At 41.8% G+C, this 24992-nt stretch overlaps 1 protein-coding gene across 2 annotated transcripts in view; it reads left to right on the top strand.

Moving 5' to 3' along the window:
• The window catches only part of BCAS1 (brain enriched myelin associated protein 1), a 96931-nt gene that overhangs the window by 22098 nt on the left and 49841 nt on the right, over window positions 1-24992 (top strand). For both annotated transcript variants that reach the window (XM_007457601.1, XM_007457602.1), the window contains one exon: window positions 5243-5814. In XM_007457601.1, coding sequence (XP_007457663.1) covers window positions 5243-5814 — 572 coding nt within the window. The remainder of the gene's footprint in view (window positions 1-5242; window positions 5815-24992) is intronic.

The following is a 24992-nucleotide window of genomic DNA, read 5'->3' as shown; positions in this document are numbered from 1 at the left end:
GGAAAAGTGTTATACCTTTAAAGGTCAGAGCCCATCTGAGAATGGGCTCTCCTGTATATTTCAGGCTCTAGGCAACTTTTTTTTTTTCTAGGCCGCATTTTTTATACAAAGATGCAGAGCCAGCATGACTAAGCACAGGCAACAGAGCACAGGGGTTAGAGCTAAAGGGATAGATCCAATATGGAGTCAGCCTTGTTCTTCTCTGTTGTATTTGGACTTGATTTTAATGTGATGAGGCCCTCTTTGGATAGTTTTATGCAGATTAATGATATGATCTGATTTTTATTTAAAACAAATAAGCAAAAATCATACACCAATGTTGCCCAGATATGAGAAAGCACAGGCTTTTATTCCCCCTTGTGCAGAGTTTTTTTTTTTTTCCTTGAAAATCCACTAATTCTGTTAACCAAACTTTGTTCCACTCATCTTTCCTCCCTTGCTCTTCTGTTCTTGCTTCTACTACAATACATTGTTAGGAATTTGAGCTTTGAATTCAGGCAAACATGTGTTTAAATCCTGACTCCACCACTTGTGAGCAGGATAATGTTAGAAAAGTGACTTTATTCTCAGAGCCGCAGTTTCCACACCTGTAAAATGGGAGTGCTGATGGTATCTAGCACAGATTTGCTATAATACATAAATAAAATGTATCTTGTTACATACAGCATTTACTATAATGCCTGGCACCTGGGAAACATCCCCTGAATATTAGCTATTGTGTTTACAGTTGTACCAAGTGAAAATTGTAGCTTTAGCACATGAAAAAAACAAAAGATAGCCCTTACTCAGAAGTTCTGAATAGTGTAACACAAACCTTGTGTGTGTATGTATGTGTGTGTCTTAAATATGTGATAGAAATCTGATGAAGCAGTTTGTTTTAACTAAGAATACTTGGTGCTTTGGAAAAAGCATTCTTCAAACTTCTCTGGCCCAGGTTCTTAGATTTCTGAAGATAAGTTAATTCATATAATTACTATTTTAAAAGTCTTTCCAGAGCGCCCAAATTTAGAGGTTAAACCATTGGAATAATTCCTTTCCTTATGCTTCTATTTAGAAAATTAAATAGTAATTGTAGTAATAATATATAAATATAACAAAACAACTAATAGTTATTAAACATCCACCACGTACCCACCTATGTTAAGTACCATGTAGGAAGTATTTCACTTAATCCTCACTCTTTGAAGAAGACACTTATTTTCTTGTCCATTTTATAAGAAAATTGAGGCATAGAGGCATAGATATAAAGTAACTTGTCCAGGTCACATATTTAATATTTCAGAGGTTAAACCCGGGTCCCTCTGATCCACAATCTAAGTACTTAACAATTACGCTAAGATGCCATTCATCTCCATCACATGTCTAGATAAAATGACTTTCTTAGGGCTTCCCTGGTGGCACAGTGGTTAGGAATCCGCCTGCTAATGCAGGGGACGTGGGTTTGAGCCCTGGTCCAGGAAGATCCCACATGCCGTGGAGCAACTAAGCCCGTGTGCCGCAACTACTGAGCTTGCACTCTAGAGCCCACGAGCCACAACTACTGAGCCCGCGTGCTTCAACTACTGAAGCCCACACGCCTAGAGCCTGTGCTCTGCAATGAGAGAGGCCACTGCAGTGAGAAGCCCGCGCACTGCAGAGAGGAGTGGCCCCTGCTCACCCCAACTAGAGAAAGCCCGCGCACAGCAACAAAGACCCAACGCAGCCAAAAAATAATTAAAAAAAAAAAAGACTTTCTTAAAACACACACATACACACACACACACACACACACACACACACACACTACAAAATATCTTTTCTGCATTAAGGAGATCAAAATTTTCAACTCTTCTAAATATTTGTGAGCTACCATTTACATTCTTACTTGATTTCTTTTTATCTTCCTTAAATTCTTACACATTTTTTTCATGGAAAGTAAAATCTCTTTGGTATGTCATCTGTTTGTCTGCTTTATGAGAAAACTTTTTATTGAAACCAGACTCCAGATGGGCTTCTCCCAAGATTTTTCATAGGAACAGAAAGCTTAGTTCCAGTCATCTAGAAGGAACTTTTTATTCTTTCCATAATAATGTGAGGAAGCCTTGTAAATTATCCCCATCTTTGCAAGAATATAAAACCTGGAACTCCAATGGGTTTTCTTCCTACTCATTCACACAGATTGGGTGTGTGTGTGTGTGTGTGTGTGTGTGTGTGTGTGTGTGTGTGTGTGTGTGTAAGTTAATGTTTCAGAACATAATTTATTTGGTTTTTAATGCTTATCTAAGGTCTCAAATGACTGTAATCTCTTTGCCCACGTGGATTTTTTTCCTTCACTTTTACTGAGAAAACAAAGTGTTGGTGGGTAGTTTTTTGTTTCTATCCAGCTTCTTAGAACTCACTTTCTCCCATTTCATTTTCTTCCCCCTCCTTCATCCCATATTAAATGCCTCCTAGACATATTTGAAGAGCCCGGAGACCACTTCTCAAGGAGAGGATTGATTGCTATTAATTAACAGGTAAAATAGGTACTCACCAATTCCCTGAAATTCTCTCCAAGTCCCTGAGTATGTACTTAATTTGAACTGGCATAAGTGAAAAAAAAAAAAAAAAACTTGCTGGCTATGGCTATGTAATTGTAAACCAGCTTCAGGGACAGCTGGATTCAGGTGTCCAAATGTTCCCATGGATCTCTTGGCTCTGCTTTTCATCTATGTTAGTTCTCAGGCAGGCACTCTGAAAGGTGACAGCCAAGGCCACCAGCTCCAGTTGTACCTCCTACTGGTTTGCCAACCCAAGCACAAAGATTTGTAACTGTTCTAGTAGGTTCAGCAAAAATCGCAAGATCGATTTTTGTTAGTGTAGCTTAGGTCATGTGCCCACCTAGGAGGTGAGCATCTTAGCAAGGGAAATAGAAGCTCCAGATGATGGACTTGGATATACACTCACCCCAGTTTGGGGGGCAGAGCTTCATGGAAATGGGTTGCCCCATCTAAGAGGTCCTAGTTCTTACAAGTTATCAAAAACACTTTACCCATTCTCTGATATCAAGAGCCATGGTTTGTATCTGCTGTAACTCTTCATGCATTGAAGTCTAGTTTAGATACCTGGATGTAAGGAATGGATCCTTTATTGAAGCAATATATTGGCACTTTTTTAGAATTCTGTCCATGGGAAGGTTTTTTTCAAAGACTTTTTCTCTGACTGTAACACTCTCACTTACCACTAGCTCCTTGTTGTCCCGCCAGAGAGTAGGGAAGGCTAAAGGAGATCAGTTGATGTTCTTGGCATTTTGAAAAGCCCTTCCTTGTTTTGAATCTTCGTCTCCTCCCTTTTTGTCAACTGCTTCCCCTTCTCCTGGCATGGAGCATCCCCACAATTCATTTATATTCACTCTGACAGTTCAACTGCCTGAGTTGCTTATTTGGCATCTTGACACATCCATCCATCACTTCTTTATTCCCACTCTCTCCCTCCCTCTTCCCTTCTGAGTATAATAGTTACCACAATTACGAATTCCAGGACCACAAGAAAAATGGTTAAGAAGAGCCAAAGGATATATCCAATGTTCATAAAGCGTCTGAGTTTATGAGGAGCCCCTAGTGCTTGTCACTGGTCTTCCGTACCATTTCTTCTCTGCTTCTCAAAGCTTAAAGAGGAGACCACCACCCTGCACAGGAATCCAGAGCCCTCTCTCCATCTCTCCCTCCCTCTCTCTCTCCTTTACTGTTTGTTCTTGACTTTAGACACTGTGAGATACTAGAGTTTGGCAAAAATAATTGCTAATGGATGTGTGTATCTCTCACTACCTACGAGCAATATGAGATGAGCTAAATAAACCGCGGTTCTCTTCTTTCTCTATCTTCCTGCAAACAGATACTAAGAAGTGGTTGACTACAAACTACACAGTCACAGTATCTGTCCGTTACTAAGCAGCTACTATGGAAAAGGCAGGATTCTTGATCCTTTGCATGAGTTTTCTCCTTTAAACATCAGAACAACCCTGCAAGGGAGCTTCTATTTTTCCCATTTTACCAATGGGAAAATTCAAAGAGTTTTAGTGACTTGCCCAAGGTCACACAGCTTATCGGTAGAGAATCTTGATCTTTAACTGTGATTTCCAATTTTGTAGTGTATCTTTTTTCCTTAATATTGCACTGCTTTAGAAAAGGGCCCTCGAAAAGGATGCAGTTCAGTTAGGTCGATGCAGAGTTCAAAACAGAAACAGGTGGATTCTGGAAACAGCACCCCTCCCTGGAGGGGGCAGAACCTGCACCCACAGTCTTGCACAGGTAATGCTACTCTCCGCCTCCATGCGGCCCAAGGTCTAATCCACTTTCCTGTGTAGACATCTGAACTTCCAGACTTCACAATGGAAACTTTCTAGAATATAAGATAGAGCATGAACTTTCGAGTCAGATTTCTGCCCATAACCACATTCTGCTTGCTGGCCAGCTGTGGGAAGGTGGATCAACCTCTCTGGCTGTCCATTTTCTCACTCATGAATAATGACAATAACTAACGTTCATAACATTTATTGAGCATTTACTATATTCCAGGCACTGTTTGATGTGCTTTAAAAATATTAACTCATGGAACCTTCATGACAAAATTATGGGTGTATGTTCTACTATTTGCCTCATTTTACCAGAAAATTGAGGCACAGAAAAGTGAAGTAACTCAGATTCAAATTGACAGTCTGGCTCAGTGGTTCTCGAATGTGAGTTTTGCCCCCAGGGGACATTTGGCAACTTCCGGAGACACTTCTGGTTGTCACCACTAGGGGCTGCTATGGGCATCTGGTGGGTAGAGGCCAGGGATGCTGCCGTACACCCTGCAAGGCACAAGGTGGACCCTGGAACAAAGAATGATACGGCCCCAAACGGCAATAAGTCCCGAGGCTGGGAAACTTGTTCTCCTAACCCCATAACTGCTGTCCTGCCTCCCAGGTGAAATCATGATAATTAGCTTCTCACGGGATTCCCGCGGAGATAAAGAAGATAATTAATGTGTCACTAACACAGCACCTGGTGCGTGCTTTCCAGTAACTTGGCTTTCGTCTTCCCTAATCTTCCATTCCTCTCTCCAGAGAAAAGCAGTGTCAGAAGACACCTCGATAGCTGACCTCTGCTCTGCAGAGGGACCCAGGCACAGCAGAGTCCCAGACCGCATCACAGCCTCTGTGTAGGAGACGTTGGGAGTCCATTAGAAATCCTTGAATTTCCTCGCTGGGCTGAATGACCGCTGTTTATGTTTGTGTTTACAGTTGATTTGGAAACAAGTGTCCAGGAGGATAATGTGGCCACTTCTTCCCCCAAGACAATGGAGATAAGCGCTGTTGCGGATGCCAACGGGAAGAATCTTGGGAAGGAGGCCAAACCCCAGACACCAGCTGCTAAATCTCGTTTTTTCTTGACACTCTCTCGGCCTGTACCAGGACGTACCGGAGACCAAGCCACGGATTCATCCACTGGACCAGTGAAGCTTGATGTCAGCTCCGATAAAGCTCTAGGGAACAAAGACCCGAGTGAGCCCATGGCACTTCCGGTGGCAGCTGCACTGGGTTGCGACCCAGATAAAACCCCCGTGCAGACCCCAGCCCAAGCCGAGGGGCTGTCTGCCACTTGGGGACCAGAGTCTCGTCTATCTGAGTCCGGAGGGGCAGCCCCCTCCAAGCCCAAGGACTCCAGCTTCTTTGACAGACTCTTCAAACTGGACAAGGGACGGGACAAGGCCCTCGTGGACCGCCAACAGGAAGCCAAGCGTGCAGAGCATCACCACCCCACCGCCGAAACTCCTGGATTCTCCACGCAGTCGGACGATGTCCCTGCAGAGAGGGTAAGACAGTCCGTTTTGTTCTTAATGCAGGCTCGGGGGGCACTTGTGGGGCAAGACGATTGCACGTGTGTTGCTGTGCCATCATGGAGGGGTCCTGACAAGGTATCAAGCCGTGGATCCCTCTAGAACCAACAGCACATTGCAGCGCGGTGCTCGCCAGTGTTTCTGCGGGGCAGAAACATCTGTTGGAAGAACAACAACAGCTGTGGCATCTGTTTCACGTAAAAGAAAAGAGGAGGTGAGTCACATACAGATGAATCTGTCCTTCCATTTATCAAAGGCAGAGGTGGACAGGTTGCATTTATGATCAAATGGAGTCTGGAGGGAAAAGCATTAGCAGAATAAAAACGGTTCCTAAAAGACTTAAATACCTGCCCGTCTCAGTAGCTGGTTTCATATACAGAATGTTTATGGGCTTTTGTTGGAATGCATTTCACTTCTTAACGTTTAATAGCTTGGACTGATCTTTAACTATCTTTTGCACTAAAGTGTGCGTTTAGAGAAAGAGCTTTTACAGCTCTGGGCAGACTCTTTTATGTACAAATTATTTTTCAACACGCTGGAGTAATACCTTTGTAAAAAACGAGTTTTTTGTTTTTTTGTTTTTTGTTTTTTTTTTTAAGGAGGCATCTGAACCGGTTGCTTTCTTTCCTGCGCAAAGAAAGGCAAGTCCTTTTGATCTTAAAAAGAGCGTTTGATTTTAACCTTGAGAGTTTGTTTGTATTGGGGACGGAGAAAAGAACTCCTTGAATGAAGAAGGAAATAAAAGTAGATACATTGTATTTTAAGGCACTTATTCCCTTAGTTAATGGATTTAAACAACAGTATTTTTCAAAATTTGGGAGTAAAGTGCCTCTACTTGAGCTTAGACCCAGGAAAAAATTAAATGGGCTGTTTTTTATTACATGGTCGTGTATCGTGGCTGTCAATATATTTGTCTTAATGACAACCAGCTTCCCTGCCAAGTTGCTAATGATAACACTGGCTGTCATTTATGTAGCCTTTGCAATGTGCCAGGCTGTGTTCTAAGCACTGTCCAGATATTACTTTCCTTCAGGAAAATGAGTATCACATTAATCTGAGGTTTTAATGTATCCAGGAGGGTGTCAAAAATTATACTGTAAATATTAGACACCAACTGAAAATTCTGGACTGTTAGAATTGAGGAACAGATGATAAGGCTCGTATGTTTAGGCTCATGCTATCAGCATTCTTGTCATTTCTGTAAATTTTTACTCTAAGAACTGATTCTTATATTTTCTTTCAAAAGTTAGAAAAATTGCCCTTCCCCAAATGCAGCAGTTCAGGAGCCAATTGAATAGCTTTCTGTTTAATTCAAAGTGAGTCTTCAAATGTATGCTGGCATCAAATCTTCACTGAGGGTGACACTGCCAGGCACAGGTGAGGCACGGCCACAGTGGTGGACAGGACAGGGTCCCGGTGCTCAGGGAGTTTTTGGTCTAGAGAGAGAAGAGGTACAAAAACCTCACAGTTACAATGCAAGGTGCCCAGTGCTCTGGTGGGGAAGGCCAAATGTTGGAGAGGATGTCCAGACACAAGGAGAATTAGCCTACCTGGCCCAGGGAACCTTCCATCAAGTGTATAAACCTGGAGCCCGAAAGATCCTTGTCTTGGGGCTATAAACTGGTCATCAATATTCATGAATATTTGAGAAGCTATTTACTACTTTACTTTGAGTGGGGAAACTCTTGTTGCCTTCTTGTTATTGGTCATGGGCTACTAAGGCCATTCTGAGTTTTTGAATAGTCACATGTTTCATTTTCATGGGCATCCAAAGCCAGCCCATTGCTTGAGTTAGGAAAAGACTGAGTTATTTATGGAAAGAGAATGAAGGACTGAGCTTTACCCGTCTTGGGATAGGTGTCTGTGATGCATCCAAATCCCCATCCTAATTAAGTAAACCAGTTCAGCCTCTGATAACTGACCCTTGAAAGTATTTAACCTTAAAAACTTAATGTGATCAATCCATTCCTATCCTAATAAGAGGGCAGAAAGTTTTAGAATCCTGCTTTATCAACTCAGTTTGTTTTTTTTAATTGAATGCTCTGGGACAGCACCTCAACTGGAGTGGAATGAGTTCCAGAATGAGATTAGATTCAGAAGATGGGGTCTGTGTTGGGAACATGGCAGGTATTTAATACAGTCAAGCCTGTGGGCGATATTTTGAAGTTATAGTAACCTCTCAGAAAATCTAAAAATTGTCACTTATCTTCCTTTCGGAATAAGTTAATTTGTTTCCCTAGATTCACCCATGCAATTTGCATCTGTGTTTGTTCCACTACAAATTTCCATTTTTGGTTGGCTGTATCATTGGAATTTGAAATGTGGAGTGCTCACTCTGCCCTACGTGCTTATAAAACATGGAAAAGTTATGAAATAGCCACTCATTTCTCCTCCAGTCTGTAAACTTGTGGATATTCAAATACATATATCTGTAAAGGTTTTTAACAATAACAGCAAAACAGCCTTCTGATTGTTAAGATTTCTGTTCTGATCCCTGGCTGCACAGTCTGTATTTTGGGGAAAAATCAATTGTCCTGGAAGTGTAATGAAAGAGTCCAGCCCTCAGAAAGTAACAGGAATAAAACTTCTCAATCAATGGCTTTCTTGGTGGGAGTAGCACATTATGCATAAGTGGCGTCAATGTATCGATTGAGAATTCTTAGGGTAAATTATGCCTTCGGCTCAGCATGTCAGCTGTCTCTCCTCTCCCACCCACTCAGTCCTCCCCCCCCACCACCCGGTTTCACTGTGTGTCTCTTACTGGATTGGAATTCCAACCACAAACCCACAGAGCCGTGAATTGGGAGAAAGATGCCACCATTTCATTCTGGGGGAAACACACAAATCTTCTGTGTTTTCAGAACGACAATCTTATTTTTGTGCCTTATAAAACTACATTCAGAGCATAGCATAATTAAAACAAGGCCAGAATTCATGAACAAATGAAGCATTTACTACATAGGCCAAAGAAAAGATAAATTATATGCCTGAAAGGTTTCACTGAGCTGTGATTCACACAAACCAATGTGTTGGCAGGGATGAGGTGGGTTTTTTGTAATTTTTCTCTCACCCCAACAATTGAACCAGAATTATAAGATACGCATTTAACAGATTCAGCCCTCTCAAAATTGATCGCATCATGAAAACTTGATCTTTAGTGGGTAAAAAAAGAAAAAGCAACACTAAATTTCTGTTGTCACTGGTTAATTCCAGAAGTGTCTTTATGTTGGGGGTACGGGTGCTTTAAGTGTTGCCAAGCACAGATTCAGGAGATTTAAACAAGAATATCCCTTTTCTTTTAAAAGTTTAATTAAATTCTGTGTTATTTAAACACCAAGCTTGTGCAAGGCACTTAAAAGATAAATTATGGTCCTAGACCTTCAAAGATCATATGATCTAGTAAGAGACACACTATTATTTTTTAAATCATATGGTATTTGTCTGTTTTCAATTCACTCTTTTTTTAAATTAATTAATTTATTTGTTTATTTTATTTTGGGCTGTGTTGGGTCTTAGTTGCTGCGCGCGGGCTTTCTCTAGTTGCAGTGCGCGGCCTTCTCATTGTGGTGGCTTCTCTTGTTGTGGAGCACGGGCTCTAGGCGCATGGGCTTCAGTAGTTGTGGCTCTCGGGCTCAGTAGTTGTGGCTCGTGGGCTCTAGCGGTCAGGCTCAGTAGTTGTGGTGCATGGGCTTAGTTGCTCCGCGGCATTTGGGATCTTCCCGGACCAGGGCTTGAACCCATGTCCCCTGCATTGGCAAGCGGATTCTTAACCACTGCACCACCAGGGAAGTCCCGAGACTTCCCACAACTGGGAGGTTGTGATAAGTACATTGATCCTGAAATTCATTCAGGCTACAGATTTTTAGAGAAGTACTCAGTGTTTTGCTTCCTCCTCTTCTTTTCTCTCTTGAACACATGCCATTCAGGCTTTGTCCTCCATAAAACCTGCTCTTGTCAAAGCTGCCACGATGTCACACCTCCCCCCACCCCTCACCTCAGCTGCCAAACTGAGTACATCTCTGTCCTTATCCTACCCTACTTGCGGGTCACATCTGACACAGCCCACCATCCCTTCCTTCTTGAAGCAGCATCCTCACTTGGTTTGCAGGTTCCCCACCTCCCTGGCTGCTCTTCCTTAATCTCTCGTGCTGAGTCTTACCCTCTAAACATCGGAGTCCCCATCGTTCAGTTCTTGGATGTCTTCGTCTTTAACTACACTTCCTTCCTTGGAGATCTCCCCCAGTCCCAAGGGTTAAATATAGCCATCTGCTGACAAGTCCCAGATTGATGTCTCTAGCCTAGATCTACCCCTGAAGTCCAGACTTGAGTATCTAGCTGCCTCTGGTACCTGTCTACTTGGATTTCTACACCGCTGTTTGAATGTTTGCTGGACATCTGGACCTCGATAAGTCCAAAACTGAACTCTTCATTCACACTCAACACCACCACCACCGACAACATACCCACTTGTTTAATCCACAGGCTTCTCATCTCAGTTACTGGCAACTCCATCCTACCACTGCTCTTTAGTGGTAGAACTGGAATGAAAGAACCAAGATCTCTACAGTCCTTTTCTACATGGTATAAAGTAGTGAATTAGATCATAAGCATTGAAGGCAAGTAGCCTAGGTTTCAACTCCGTGTCTGTCACCTACTGGCTGTGTGACCTTGGGCAAGTTACTTAACCACTCTGAGCCTCAGTTTCTTCATCTGTAAAATGGGGATAATAATAATATCAAGCACATTTTCACATTATTCACACTTGTGAAAATTAAATAAGTCATGTAAAGTACTTAACACAGAGCTATTGCATTTTCAGAAATATTATCAGTATCACGGTTTTTCTCCCTCTTACTTCACATTTTAGTCTTTTTACCCTTCCCCTCCATAGTCTTCAACCAAAACCTGCAGAGATAGCACAATTGAATCTAATTTGAAAGCTACATAACCAAAGGCATAAGTCCTAATTTGGGTTAAAAAAAAGATGCCAGAGTTGTAAAATTATTTTTAGAAATAATAGAATTTATTCTATACCCATACCCGCAAGCCCCATACCCGCAAGCCCCATTTTCTTTGTCTGACATTCAAGGGTCTCTACAAGCTTTCCTTTGTCTGTTTGTCTAACTGTATTTTCCCCTATCCCCCTAGATTTATCTGGTCAAAGTGGCCAACATATGACCTGTGCAGATGCCGTCTGCTCCCCAGGATTTTCTCTGCCTGTATCTCCTTCTCTCTCTGTTTATCAGAAATCTATTTCACCTTCAAGTGCCAAGTTCTCCATGAAGCTGACCAGATGTCCCCACTCCTGGCTGGTTTCTACCCCTTGTGTTTTTTTTTTTTTTTTTTTTTTTTTTTTTTTTTTTTTTGGTATTCTATATGTTAAGTGAAATTCTGTGATAAAATCACTTTGAAGGAATCATCTCACTGAAGCATTAAAACTTACAAGGGAATTTTTGTATCTTTACCATTTTACAGATGAAGAAATCAAAGCTTTAGAGAAATCAAGTCACTCACTCCAAGTTACACAGCTAAAAAAGAATACGTGTCCGTCTCCAAAGCCCATACTTCTCGTGCTCAATATTATGTTTTTACCAATTATTTGAAACTGCAATAACATTGCAACTATGAAAAATTAAATAATGATGTGAGGAAGTGCTTTTAAAAATTTTAGTACGTGCAGTATTGGAAATATCAAGTTAATCTCAAATCAAAAAGAAAAAAAATCCCCTCGTTCCAGCATTTGAAGGCCAAGTGAATTACAGGGTGTGTTTTTTATTTCATCCTGTTTACCTCTGGCCAGAAGGCCATGACATTTCAACAGGTAAAGAGAACTATCCACCCAAAAGTGTTTGTCAGTAAAGAGGGAAAACCTGTTTTAAATTATACAAGTTATGGAGTAAGCAGGGTTTTCAGCTATAACACTATAATTTTTATGAACTTTATAAATTAGCACTAAGAACCATTTGATGTGAAACATTTACTGTAGCAGAGGTACAAGTGTTAGGAGCCTGATTGACAGAGGAATGAGTTCAGATTTTACCACTTACTAGCCGTATGGTAGAGTCAAATAATAATAATTGCCCCAGTTTTTAATAATTGGTTATTCCTCGGCTGTGTAGTAAGCATTTGTCACACCTTAATGGCTTTGATTCTTATAACAACACAACAAGGCAGATATTTTTATTGCCGTTTAACAAATGAGGAAGCCAGGGCTCAGAGAAGTTAAGTTACTGGCTCAAGGCCACACAGCTAAATTAGTGGCAGAACTGGAATCAAGATCCGGCAGTGACCAAAGCCTGTTACACTCACCCATTTCAAAACCTTGTGTTTTCATTCACAAGAGGAAGATACTGCCTGCCCTAGACGCTATTGCAAGGACAGAAGATGACATGGGCAGTCAGTAATAATGATGCTAAATGAAATAGTATATTTTCTAAATTGTCAGAAACTTAGAAATAAAGAATAATGAAATAGATCAAATGGTCTTCCAGTATGATGGAGTTTGGATAGTATATCATCTAGGGTACCTTTGGTTGCAAGTAAAGAAAAAAAACACTCAATCAGTAGTGGCTTCGTTAATGAGGGAAATGTACTATTTCTTGTACATAATAAGAATTCAAGAAGTGTGTTGTTTAGTCTGGTTCAGCATCTTCACAGCCCCAGAATGCATCAGTCTTCAGTGCCCTCTGTGTATTGACTTGGTTCACAGGCTTGATCCCTTGTGGTTTTTCTTTTTCTTTCTTTTCTTTTTTTTTTTTTTGTGGTATAGTTGATGTACAATATTATATAAGTTTTGGGTGTACAAGACAGCGATTCACAATTTTTAAAGGTTATACTCCATTTATAGTTATTGTAAAATATTGGCTTTGTGGTTTTAAGAAGGTTGCCATAGTTCCAAGCAGTGTATAGAGTCATAATGTTCTATCAAACGAAATAGGAGTTTCCTAAAATTTACTCATTGGTGAAACCAAGTCACATATCTGGGTGGAGGTACAATGGTGGGGTTGGAAAGTTTCTTCAGTAGAAAGCAGGCTCTGTGGCAAAGAAGATATGTCACAGGTAGAAACCAGATATATTATTTTCTATCCAACTTTATGTGAGAAGAACATTAAGTGGTTGGAGCTGCTAAAGGCTACTACAGTATCCCCCTTTGGTAATTTATTTAAATAAATAGCTCTTTTTTTTTTTTTGCGGTACGCGGGCCTCTCGCTGTTGTGGCCTCTCCCGTTACGGAGCACAGGCTCCGGACGCGCAGGCTCAGCGGTCGTGGCTCACGGGCTCAGCCGCTCCGCGGCACGCGGGATCTTCCCGGACCGGGGCATGAACCCGCGTCCCCTGCATCGGCAGGCAGACTCTCAGCCACTGCGCCACCAGGGAAGCCCGATAAATAGCTCTTTAACTTGACTATGATCCACAGTAAGAAATAGATTTTACATCTTGACCAGGTACATGTGATGTACATGAAACAAAGAATTCACCAAGTAGTAGTATTCTTACAGCACGTAACACAGGCTGGTATTTTCTATTCTTTCCAGTCTATTTCATTTGATGGTTTTAATGCTGGTTTTGATCCATTAAATTATGTTCCAGTCCACCCGTAGTCACAATCTGAAGTTTGAAAACCTCTTTTCTACCACCATCACCCTTTTCACATAAGGAGGCAGTGATCTTGAGAGATGTGACTGTTTCTTATGCAACTGGTTGTCCCCAGTGTACCCTGCCTGGCACACCCTGGCAGGCAGTAATGTTCGTTAGATGAACTTGACAAGGATGAAGGTGGTACATACACATCATGTTACAATTTTTCAAAGAATGTTAGAATATATTATTGCAATCTCATTATCACCTCTGCCTAACACAACTTTAAATAAAAATGATTTCAAAATATATGTACGCTATAGATGTTTTCTCATAGATAAACTATGTAGAATCATGAATCTCTACTATTTATTTGGTATTTTTCATTCAGCCTTTAACATGTTATGGTGTTAATCATCACGGTTGATTATCAAGTGAATTGTGTTTTGCAGTGAATTTGCAAAATAAATTTTGAGTTTACTTTCCCTTTGGCATTATCCAGTCTGATTCTCTCCTTCCAAGGTTATAATAACAGTCCTGATTTATTGAGCATTTACTGATTCACAGAGGAGTGCAGTAACTTGCATAAGATAAAGTGGCTAGAAAGTGGCAGAGCTGGAATTTGTCACCTACAGGCTTAGTCACTGTGCCTGTGAGTTTAAAAAGAGGGAACGTTTAGAACCTTTGGAAACATATCTTTTTAAAACTCCTGAAGCTAGTATTTCCCAAACTGACCTTCTGTGGACTCATCAGTCCAGTGAGATCAGCCTAGAAACAGGGTGCCACCGTCACATAGTTTTGGAAAATAGTACTTGCTTTATACTCTCCTGAAGATTCACAGTGATGTCAGCCAAATAAAGCCTCTGAAAAGTCCTGCAACAAGCACACCTGCTTCACTTTAACTGCTTCTCAGACTTAATTATCCATAGAACAGTTGTATCTTCCAAGGAATAGTTCTTCTAGGAAATGCTGAGCTACGCATGTAGACCAAAGTTGGAAAATGGGCTCTTGTAGGATGCATCATGCCACAGATGGGTTTTATTTGACCTACACAGTGTCTTAAATAATATTTTAATTAATTGATAACATTTTGAAATTGACAAAGTTGACAATAGTTTTAAATTATGAGATTTCAATAGAATTCCATATGTCAGAAATTTCTGAAAAATGGGAAGTTTCATCCTATATTCCCAGGTGGGATGTCAGCTGTGACTGCCCCTCGAGATGGGGCATTCACTCCCCAGTTCACCCAAGTCCCCACCCCTCCCTGTTGGTTCCTAAGAGTACAGCATGTGAGTTGTCCTTCACTATAACACTTGCACTGTTATTTTCTTGCGGTAGAGTTGAGAGTAATTCCATCAGAGACCACTTTGCATCCTTCATAGCACATAAGGCAATTTGAAGCAATTTAGGTGACCATCTGGCTAATAAACTATAAATCCAGCCCAAGAGTCAGTTTGTCGGCAGGTGTTGAACAGTAAATGGGAGGCATTGATACTTTAATTTATTCATTCAACAAACATCTGAGTGCTTTCTTTGGGCCAGGAATGATTTTAGGATGGATAGAATGATGTACCTCATGGGAGCTTTCATTCTAGTGGAAAGACCAGCAATAAACAGGAAAATAAATACACAAAGAGTTCCAGTGTATTAAAAGCGTTACAAATGAAATAAACAGAGTTTTGAGAAAGCAGAGAAGAGAAGGGGCTGGTAATTAGGATTGGGTAGGGGGTAGGGTCAAGAAGGATTTCGTCTAATGTAAAACTTCAGGAAAAAGGATGTGACTTTTCTTTTTTCTGCATAAGGCCAAACCATTCTTAGAAAATCTGCAACTTAATTTTGGCAGCATTCAAAACAGTTTTCTCACTACTGGGAAGTGTTTGTTAAACAGAAGACAAACTCGTTCTAGGCTATGGGTTATTTGCTTTTGTATTTTGAAGTGGTTTTTTTTGATGTTGGATATTTTTTTCTCTAATAAATGTAAATTGTCACTATCAGTCTGGAGGTTGCACATGTTGGAACTGATCATAGAACAGAAGAATCTACCACAGATTCTTATTTTGCCTGAGGTGAAGTGGGAATCACTCTCCACCCACCCTTTGCCCACAGTAAATGTATTTTTCAATTTTATATCATACATAATGGACTCTATTTAAGAGTGTGCCAGGGCTTCCCTGGTGGCGCAGTGGTTAAGAATCCGCCTGCCAATGCAGGGGACACGGGTTTGAGCCCTGGTCCGGGAGGATCCCACATGCCGTGGAGCAACTAGGCCCATGCGCCACAACTACTGAGCCCGCGTGCCACAACTAGAAGCCACCGCAGTGAGAAGCCCGCACACTGCACAGCAACGAAGACCCAATGCAACCAAAAATAAATAAATTAAAAAAAAAAAAAGAGTGTGCCAACTTATGTGTTCTTAGGAATATCCCCAAAGTAATTACTGTTGCCAAAAACAGAAGCAAGGAACGAACATTGTATTGCTTAATCCTCGACCCACATTTCACTTGCCATTGGAAATCAAGTTGACAAATTCACTTACCCCTCAAGCAGAGGAGTTACTGAGACAGAAAATGGAAAACCCTTATTTATAGGAAGAAAGTGTGAATTGCTTTCTCTGATAGATTTCTTTCCACTCTCCACCTATGACTACAATGAACAACTGGTTTATTTAATCTTTTAACTAGAACATCTCTGCATCCGTCAATATCATGGGCTAATGAGGCTCTACCATGTCAAGGTGCTATGTTACACTTCTGCCACCAAGATAGAATATGAGTTTTTAACATCCTGAGGTTATGTCTACAGAGTATTAAAACAGGTGGTGATCTTATGATTTATAATAAAGAGCATCATACTGGATAATTGGTCCAACCTCGCTTGATTCAATTAGTATAAGCAGCTAAAATGAACAGTTGCCTCTCTCTCCTCCCAAAAAGAGGAGGGAAAAATAGGTAAGTGGAGCATTTTTAGATCTGTGTCATGCAGATTCCCCAATTAGAAAACATGCCAGAAGACAATGAAAATCTAGATTTCACGTTTCAATATTTTTATGTTCTTTTTATTGCCCTCTGAAGTGTCTTGATAATTTCTTAACTACCTGCATCACTAGGAAGTTTATTTCAACTGTGGCACTTTGGCAGTACACAATTTTAAAGCCTTAAGAAGTTTGAAAAGGCAATTTGACATCTAGGAATTTATTGAGAAAATGGGCCACATTTTATCCACAAGCTTTTTTTTTAAGTCTGGCATTGTCTGTAAGAGAAAAGTTGGGAAGATCTAAAAGATCTAATTGCAGGGTTTTTGTACTGATTGTGGTACAGCCTTACACTGGACATCATAACAAAGATGAGATAGAAGTATTGACATGTGAAGACGTTTATAACATAATGTTAAATAAGAAAAGCAGGTTCTGGACTTCCCTGGTGGTCCAGTGGTTAAGACTCTGTGCTTCCACTGCAGAGGGTGTGGGTTCCATCCCTGGTTGGGGAAGTTCCACATGCCACGTGGTGTGGCCAAAAAAAAAAAGAAAAGAAAAGGAAAGGAAAAAGCAGCTTTCAAAATAGTATATACAGAAAGGTCCCTTTTGGGTAAAAATCATATTTGCCTTGCCTGCCCACACATATTCATCCTTCCACCCAAAGAGGGGTGTGGAAAGTAAAATTGCAGATTGTTAGTAGTAGTTATTTTCTGTAATGGGATAATGGGTGCATGTTATATTTTTACTCTTTGCTCATCTAGATTTTCTCTTTTTTAGAAATAGAGCAAGTACTGAGTACTGCCTAAGTATAAGGAAAATACTACAATCTAGGTAATTTCCTGATTCCTCCACTAGATAGCGCTATGAAGCTTGCAGCGTCCTGAACTGTATTAGAAACTGCAGTAGTAACAAGCGGTTTAATAGGTTATTTTCACTCACAGTAATTCCGGAACTTTGCAATCCAGAACTTGTGTGGCAATTTCTTGCTCAGAAATAACACTGATTTTTAACACGTATAGCTAATGTGTATTTTGGAAAGAGAAATTTTGTTGTGGATGGCAGTTTTCAAAGTCCTTTCGTAACTGGCACTTCTTGAGGTTGTGCTACTTGAGTTCTTTCCTTATTTTTGCCATGGGCTTGAAAGATGTGAGTGCATTTTTATCCGTTGATGTGAATTGGGAAGGTATAGTGGGAAAAAATTAAAATACAAAATTAGCTACAGGGGTAGACCTTCCTTTGGTGGTTTTGGGCTTTGTAGTAAAACAAAGTTTAAAACAAAAAAATCCTGACTCTTTTGGAAATGTTCACGTTCCATTAAATATTATTGGTAGACTTTGTGTTTAGAGTTCCTTCCTGCTTGTTTCAGTAATTTGCTTCCCCTTCTATGGAAATTGGAGGATAAATTTTTATTTTTAAGAATTAACCAAATCCCATTTTTCATCCCCAATCTGACAATGGGTGTATGCAGGTGATGTGCTCCCAGAATAAAAAAAGTAAAGACGTGATGTTTGTCTAGAGAACATTGTTGCTGAGCAAATGATGCCCTTTGTGCTGCTGGGGCAACCAAGTGGGAGAGGAAACATAGCTCCTCCCTTTAATCCCAGACAGCCTGTGGCTCGAATTTCCAACAGATGGAAAAGAGTAATGGGTTTCTGTACCAGTCAACATTTTTTAGACAAATTTTCCTGTGTTAAACTGCCTGTTAGACACTGATTTCTTGGTACAAAGATTCAAAATGAAACCAGTATGCACAATCGGTGGGGACATCTAGATGAGGTAGACATTCATCACAAATAGCTCCAGACAAGGCTTTTTTTAGCCTTGATTGTCTTGCCTTCACTTGTATTTTCACTTGGACAATGCAGACCTTGCTTAGAGAAAGACAAAAGCCAATTGACAATTTACAGTGGAAGGAAGGTGCCAGAAGTTCCATATGCGTTTTATTATAGGCAATCAAATTAGGATAAGGCAGCACAATTTTTCAACATGACAAATTGTGATCACTTAACTAGTGTTCCTATCTGTTTGCCCTTTGAAGCCAACAGAAAGGAAAAAAATACAGGCCTCTTCCATATGGATGAAAAACAAGCTGACACCATGGACACCTGTTTGCTTAAAAAGAAGTTTCCGGATATTTCCTGGAGAACGCCTATGTTTCTATCTAAAATTTCTGTTTGCTGAGAATGATCTGCAGGCCTCATGAGAATAGCAAAGACGTATTTGTAGTTAAGGACAAAGATCCTACAAATAACCCAATATTTAAGGCATAGGCCACAAACTGGTGGCCTTGCACTGGATCGTCTTCCAAACTGTGTTGAGTGTGGCCCTCTGGCTGTTTTTTAAAATTTGGAATTAGTTGCCCACATTTTGTTTTAATTTTAATTTTTAATAGATAATACATTCACATGGCTCAAAATAAGAAATTATGAAACAGTATACTTTTCTACCAGTGCCACCCGCAATAGATAATCACTGTTTGTATTTTTAAATGACTCTTTCTTGAGCATATATAAGCAAAAGATAAGTATAAATTCACATTCCTTCTTTTTTAAGCAAATGGTAATATACACTCTGTTCTATTCCATGCTTTTTCTTTCCAGTTAACACTACTTTCTTTATCTATACAGCTTCCTCATTTGTAACACTTGCATAGTTTTCCAATGAATGGATGTACCATGATTTATTTACCCAGGACCTTATTAATGACATTTGGCAGGTTTCCAAACATTTGCCATGACCTCATTGTAGTGAATAAGCTCGTGTATTTGTTATTTCACACTTGTGTGAACTGAGGTTTAAAACCAACTCTTAGGAGTGGAATTGCTTGGTAAAAGAATATATTCTTTCTTTTTTTTTTTTTTTTTTTTTGCAGTACGGGGGCCTGGCTCACGGGCCCAGCCGCTCTGCGGCATGTGGGATCTTCCCAGACCGGGGCACGAACCCGCCTCCCCTTCATCGGCAGGCAGACTCTCAACCACTGCGCCACCAGGGAAGCCCCTCTTTTTAAAATTTTAGTTGATAATGCCAAAATTTCAGCCCTCCATCAGGACTGAAATAGTATATACTTCAATCAGTAAAATATGAGGGCCATTGAAAAACATTTGGTCATTTCCAGTTTTTAGCCATTACAATAAAGTTTTTATAAATGTTAATGGGGGTTTTGTGTGAATGTCAGTCTTCATTTCTCTGGGGGAAAAAAAATCCAGGAGTGTAATTGCTAGGTTATATTGGAGTTGCATATTCAGTTTTTTAAGAAACTGCTACAGTTTTCCCGACTGGCTGTAGCATTCTGCATTCCCATCAGCAGAGTGTGAGTGATCTAGTTGTTCTGCATCCTTGCCAGAATTTGAAACTGTCACTATTTTTCACTTTACCCGTTCTGATAGGTATGTGGTGACATCTTATTGTGGTTTTACTTTGCATTTCCCTAATGGCTGATGAAATTGAACATCTTTCGTTTGCTTATTTGCCATCTATATCTTTTTTTTTTTTTTTTTTTTTTTTTTTTTTTGCGGTACGCGGGCCTCTCACTGTTGTGGCCTCTCCCGTTGTGGAACACAGGCTCCAGATGCGCAGGCTCAGCGGCCATGGCTCATGGGCCCAGCCACTCCGCGGTATGTGGGATCTTCCCGGACCGGGGCACGAACCCGTGTCCCCTGCGTCGGCAGGCGGACTTTCAACCACTGCGCCACCAGGGAAGCCTGCCATCTATATCTTTTGTCCAGTGAAATGTCTCTTCATGTCTTTGCCATTCTCTAATTGGATTGCTTGAATTTTTTGTTTGTTTGTTTGTTTTACTATTGAGCTTCGAGAATTCTTTATTTATTCTAGATTCTAGTCCTTTGTCAGATAAGTGGTTTGCAAATACTTTCTCCCCCTTTCTAGCTTTTTTCCATTAAAAAAAAAAAGTGTATTTATTTATTTGGTTGCACTGGATCTTGCTGCGCGGCATGTGGGATCTTCCCGGACCGGGGCACGAACCCATGTCCCCTGCATCGGCAGGCGGACTCTCAACCACTGCGCCACCAGGGAAGCCCTGTTTGTTTGTTTTTTGACCTTGCTGCACACCATGTGAGATCTTAGTTCCCTGACCAGGGATTGAACCCATGCGCCCTGCAATGGAAGCACAGGCTCCTAACCACTGGACTGCCAGGCAATTCCCCTGAAAGTTTTATACTTTACATTTTGTATTTAAGTCCTTGGTCCATTTTGAGTTAATTTTTGTATAAGGTATAAGGCTTAGATTGAAGTTCTTTTTTTTTTTTTTTTTTTTTCCCTCCCATGCATGTCAAATTGTTCCAGCACCATTTATTAAAAAGATGATCTTTATTGAATTGCTTTTGCACCTTTGTCAAAAATCAGTTGGGCACATTTTGTGTGGGTCTATTTCTGGGTTCTCTCTTCTGGCCCAGTCAACTATGTGTCTATGCTTCTAACCACCAGTACCACACAGCCTTGCTTACTATAGCTAAATAACAAGGCTTGAAATCAGGTAGGCTGCTTCTTCCCACTTAATTCTTTTTTTTTCAAAATTGCTTTAGATATTCTAATTCCTTTGGCTTACAAATTTTAGAATAATCTCATCTATCTCTACAAAACATCTTGCTGGGATTTTGACAGGAATTGCATTAAACCTGTATATCAACTTGGGAGGATTGACATCTTTATTGTGTTGAGTCTTCCAGTTCATGAACACTATATGTCTCTCTGTTTATATGTTCTTTAATTTCTTTCATCAGTATCGTATAGTTTTCTGCATATAAGTCCTGTACATATTTTGTATTTCATTTTTGGTACAAGTATAAATGGTATTATTTTCTAACTTTATTGACATGTAACTGAAATATAATTTTTGTGTAAGTTTAAAGTGTACAACTTGGGCTTCCCTGGTGGCGCACTGGTTGAGAATCCGCCTGCCAATGCAGGGGACACGGGTTCGAGCCCTGGTCTGGGAAGATCCCACATGCCACGAAGCGACTGGGCCCATGAGCCACAGCTACTGAGCCTGCGTGTCTGGAGCCTGTGCTCCGCAACAAGAGAGGCCACGACAGTGAGAGGCCCGCGCACGGCGATGAAGAGTGGCCCCCGCTCGCCGCAACTAGAGAAAGCCCTCGCACAGAAACGAAGACCCAACACAGCCAAAAATATAAATAAATAAATGAATTAATTTTTTTTTAAAAAGTGTACAACTTGATGATTTGATACACGTATATACTGCAAAATGATTACCACAGTAGGGTTAGTTAACATCTCCATCACCTCATATGATTTCCATCGCTTTCTTGTGATGAGGACATTTAAGATCTACTCTCTTAGGAACTTTCAAGTATATAATACAGTATTGTAAATTATAGTCACCGTGCTGTATATTAGATTCCCCAGAACTTATTCATCTAATAACTGGAAGTTGGTACCCTTTGACCGACATCTCCCTATTTCTCCCACCCCCCCAGCCACTTGGCAATCACTTTTCCATTCTCTATTTCTATGAGTTCAGACTTTTTAAAATTTCACATATAAGTGATATCATACAGTATTTGTCTTTCTCTGACATTTATCTCTTAGCATAATGCCCTCAAGGTCCATTCATGTTGTCACAAATGGCAGGATTATCTTCTTTTTCATGGCTGAATAATATATATTATATACAGTCTTCTTTATCCATTTATCTGTAGACAGACACACTTGTTGTTTCCGTATCTTGGCTATTGTGAATAATGCTGCAATGAACATGGGAGTAGAGACATCTCTTCAAGATTCTGCTTTCATTTTCTTTCCCACGAGTGGGATTGTGGGATCATATAGTAGGCCTATTCTTAATTTTTTGAGGAACCTCCACACTGTTTTCCGTAGTGGCTGCAGCAGTTTAGGTTCCCACAAACAAAGCACGAAGGTCCCCTTTCTCCACATCCTCGCCAGCATTGTTATCTCTTGTTGTGTGATGATAGCCATTTTGACAGGTGTGAGGTGATATGACATTGTGGTTTTTATTTGCATTTCTACGGTGTTTGGCTGGTGGAGAGCAGTTATTGTCTAAAAGCTTTCTGTCATATGCTAGACTGGCCCTTTCCTGGCCCTTTAGTTCGAGCAGGCGTTTCGGGAGGGTTTGCCCATCGGTGTTTCCTGGTCATTGGCTTCTCCAACTCCAAGTCCAGGATATCTGCGGCAAAAGGAAAACCCAGGGAGTTCACCACCGCCTTGCTGTTCAGGTGCCTATGGCTGGCCTGCCTTCTCCTCTCCACCACTCGGAGTCCTTTTGTGTTTGTTTTCTACATAGTGTCCAGGATTTTCCACTGTGTTTACTGGGAGGAATGAGGGAAAGTCTATATCCTCCTTCTTCCTGGAAGCAGAGTCTTACGTTCTTTTTTTGTTTGTTTGTTTTTGTTTTGCGGTACGCGGGCCTCTCACTGTTGTGGCCTCTCCCGTTGCGGAGCACAGGCTCCGGACGTGCAGGCTCAGCGGCCACGGCTCACGGGCCCAGCCGCTCCGCGGCACGTGGGATCTTCCCGGACCGGGGCACGAACCCGCGTCCCCTGCATCGGCAGGCGGACTCTCAACCGCTGCGCCACCAGGGAAGCCCTCTTACGTTCTTTTTTAAAACCAGCCTAAGAAGAGAAACGTATTTCACAAAAAGGGCTCAAGTTCAGTTTGAGAGACCATAAACTCTCACTTGGGAAGAGCCCTGGGCCAACAAGCCAGCTCCCTGCACTGGGCCAGCAGGGTCTGTCATCCCTGAGCTGCTCTCCACGTCTGGAGACATCACTGCACTGGGGGAATCAGGGAAGCATCTTCAGGGATGCCTGGACAAGGTGCCACGGGGCTGAGCAGAAAGTTGAGGGGCCCCTCCATCCCCAGAATTCTGTCGAACTGTGTCTCCTCCAGTCCGAGTTCTCTATCCTGGGTGAAGAAATACCAGTAGTTGTCTCCCTTGCTCAGAGGCTCTCCCCCGTGGCAGGTTTTCCCTGATGGCAACTAGACCCATGGGACTGCCCTGCGTTTTACTGATTTGTTTCCTCTTCAGTTGACCTCCCTGTGGTTCAGTTTATCTCCAGGAAGTTCAGTAATGCTCCCTGTGTGTCCAGCCCTGGGATCACAGAGAAGAATCATGCCCCCTGCTCTCCCGTAGGAAGCTGCAAGTCTGGGGGCTGGGGGTGGCCAGACGCAGACCCTTCCATTCACTGTGATGAGCGCTAGGGAGCCCAGGGGCTGTGAGACCAGAGTGGCTCAGAGCAGCTGACCCAGCCTGGGGAGTCACCCCCCACCCAGAATAGATGCCTTCCCCACCTGCATGCAGACTTTTTAGAGAACGTCACTGACTGTCAGAAGCAGCATCACCCTGGTCACCCTCCATTCCCTCATTTTCTCCCTTGCAGTCTTCACTGGCTGAGTTTTCTGTGTTACATTTATTGGTTTATCTGTATTTTTGTTTGGTTCTGTTTTTCTCCCCTGCTAGAATTTCAGCTCCCTAAGGAGAGGCCTGTGTCTCATTCACCACTGTATTCCCAGTGCCTTGGTCGGTTTGAGGCACTTGTTAGATATTTGATCAATAGCTTTTATCCTTACGCTTCATGATGTCATAGGCAGATCCCAAACCTGGCGGTGATTCAAAAGTCCGGCTCAGTCCAACTGAAAAACTTCAGTCCTGCATCCATTGTAACCTGCACCCCAGTTCTTTCTGAAATCAAACTCTGACGTGACCATGGGCTGAGGCCCTTGAGGTCTGGAAGGATTAGGATTTGCTCCTTATTTCTTCTCCTCTTCCCTCAGGTGTGCGAGTTCAGGGTGGAGGGATTGAGGGAACAGAGCTCTCTTCTTTTGGACCCCTGCTGTCACTACCCTTTCTTGACCAACTGTATCTTTTCCGTCCTGGGCGCCCAAATGAGGTCTGGCTCCGGGTCATAGGTGGGGCCTTCTCCACCTCGAAGTTCCCCAGGGGAGCTCTCGACTGCTTCTTCCGCTAGGGGGGGGGGCTCTTTGCCCCATACTCCACCCCCAGCCCAGAAACCTTCCACCTAGAAAGCGCCTACTTTATAAGCCGCCGCCCAGCAGATTGAGAGGAAGCTCAGCGTGACTGACGGTGGTCTTCTCTAACCACCTTGCCTTTATCTGTATCTCAGTTGACCTGAACAGTCTACCCTGAAACCCTCCCCACCCCCATCCCCACCTCATCCTTTTCTGCATGTTTTTCACGCCCTTTCCTCTGTCTGAGATTCCTCAGCACGCCATCCTTCCCCCACCTCCGCACGTCGACCTGTAGCTCAGGCTCCAGGGCCGAGGGCAGACGCCGCCTCATCTTCACACCTTCCTTGTGCCTGTATTTCAGCTGTTCTCAACCTTGGTGCACATTGGAGTCACCCGGGGGCTCTAAAAATATTGATGCCTGAGCCCCACCTCCAGACATTCTGATCGAATTGGTCCGGGTGGCATCTGGGCATTAATACTGGTTGAAAACGCTGTGCAGGGCTAAGTGGGCTAGTGGAATTCTTTTATCTTTTTATCCGAGTACTTATCCCCCTCTGCTGGACTTTATCCACTGTGAGACTGTAAGTATCTCGAGAGAGGAACGTGTCTGATTCTTTTTTTTTTTTTTTTTTTTTTT

Source organism: Lipotes vexillifer, unplaced genomic scaffold (genome assembly GCF_000442215.2).
Source record: "Lipotes vexillifer unplaced genomic scaffold, Lipotes_vexillifer_v1.1 scaffold1186, whole genome shotgun sequence".
Taxonomy (NCBI): domain Eukaryota; kingdom Metazoa; phylum Chordata; class Mammalia; order Artiodactyla; family Lipotidae; genus Lipotes; species Lipotes vexillifer.
This window is presented reverse-complemented; position numbering and strand designations above follow the sequence as displayed.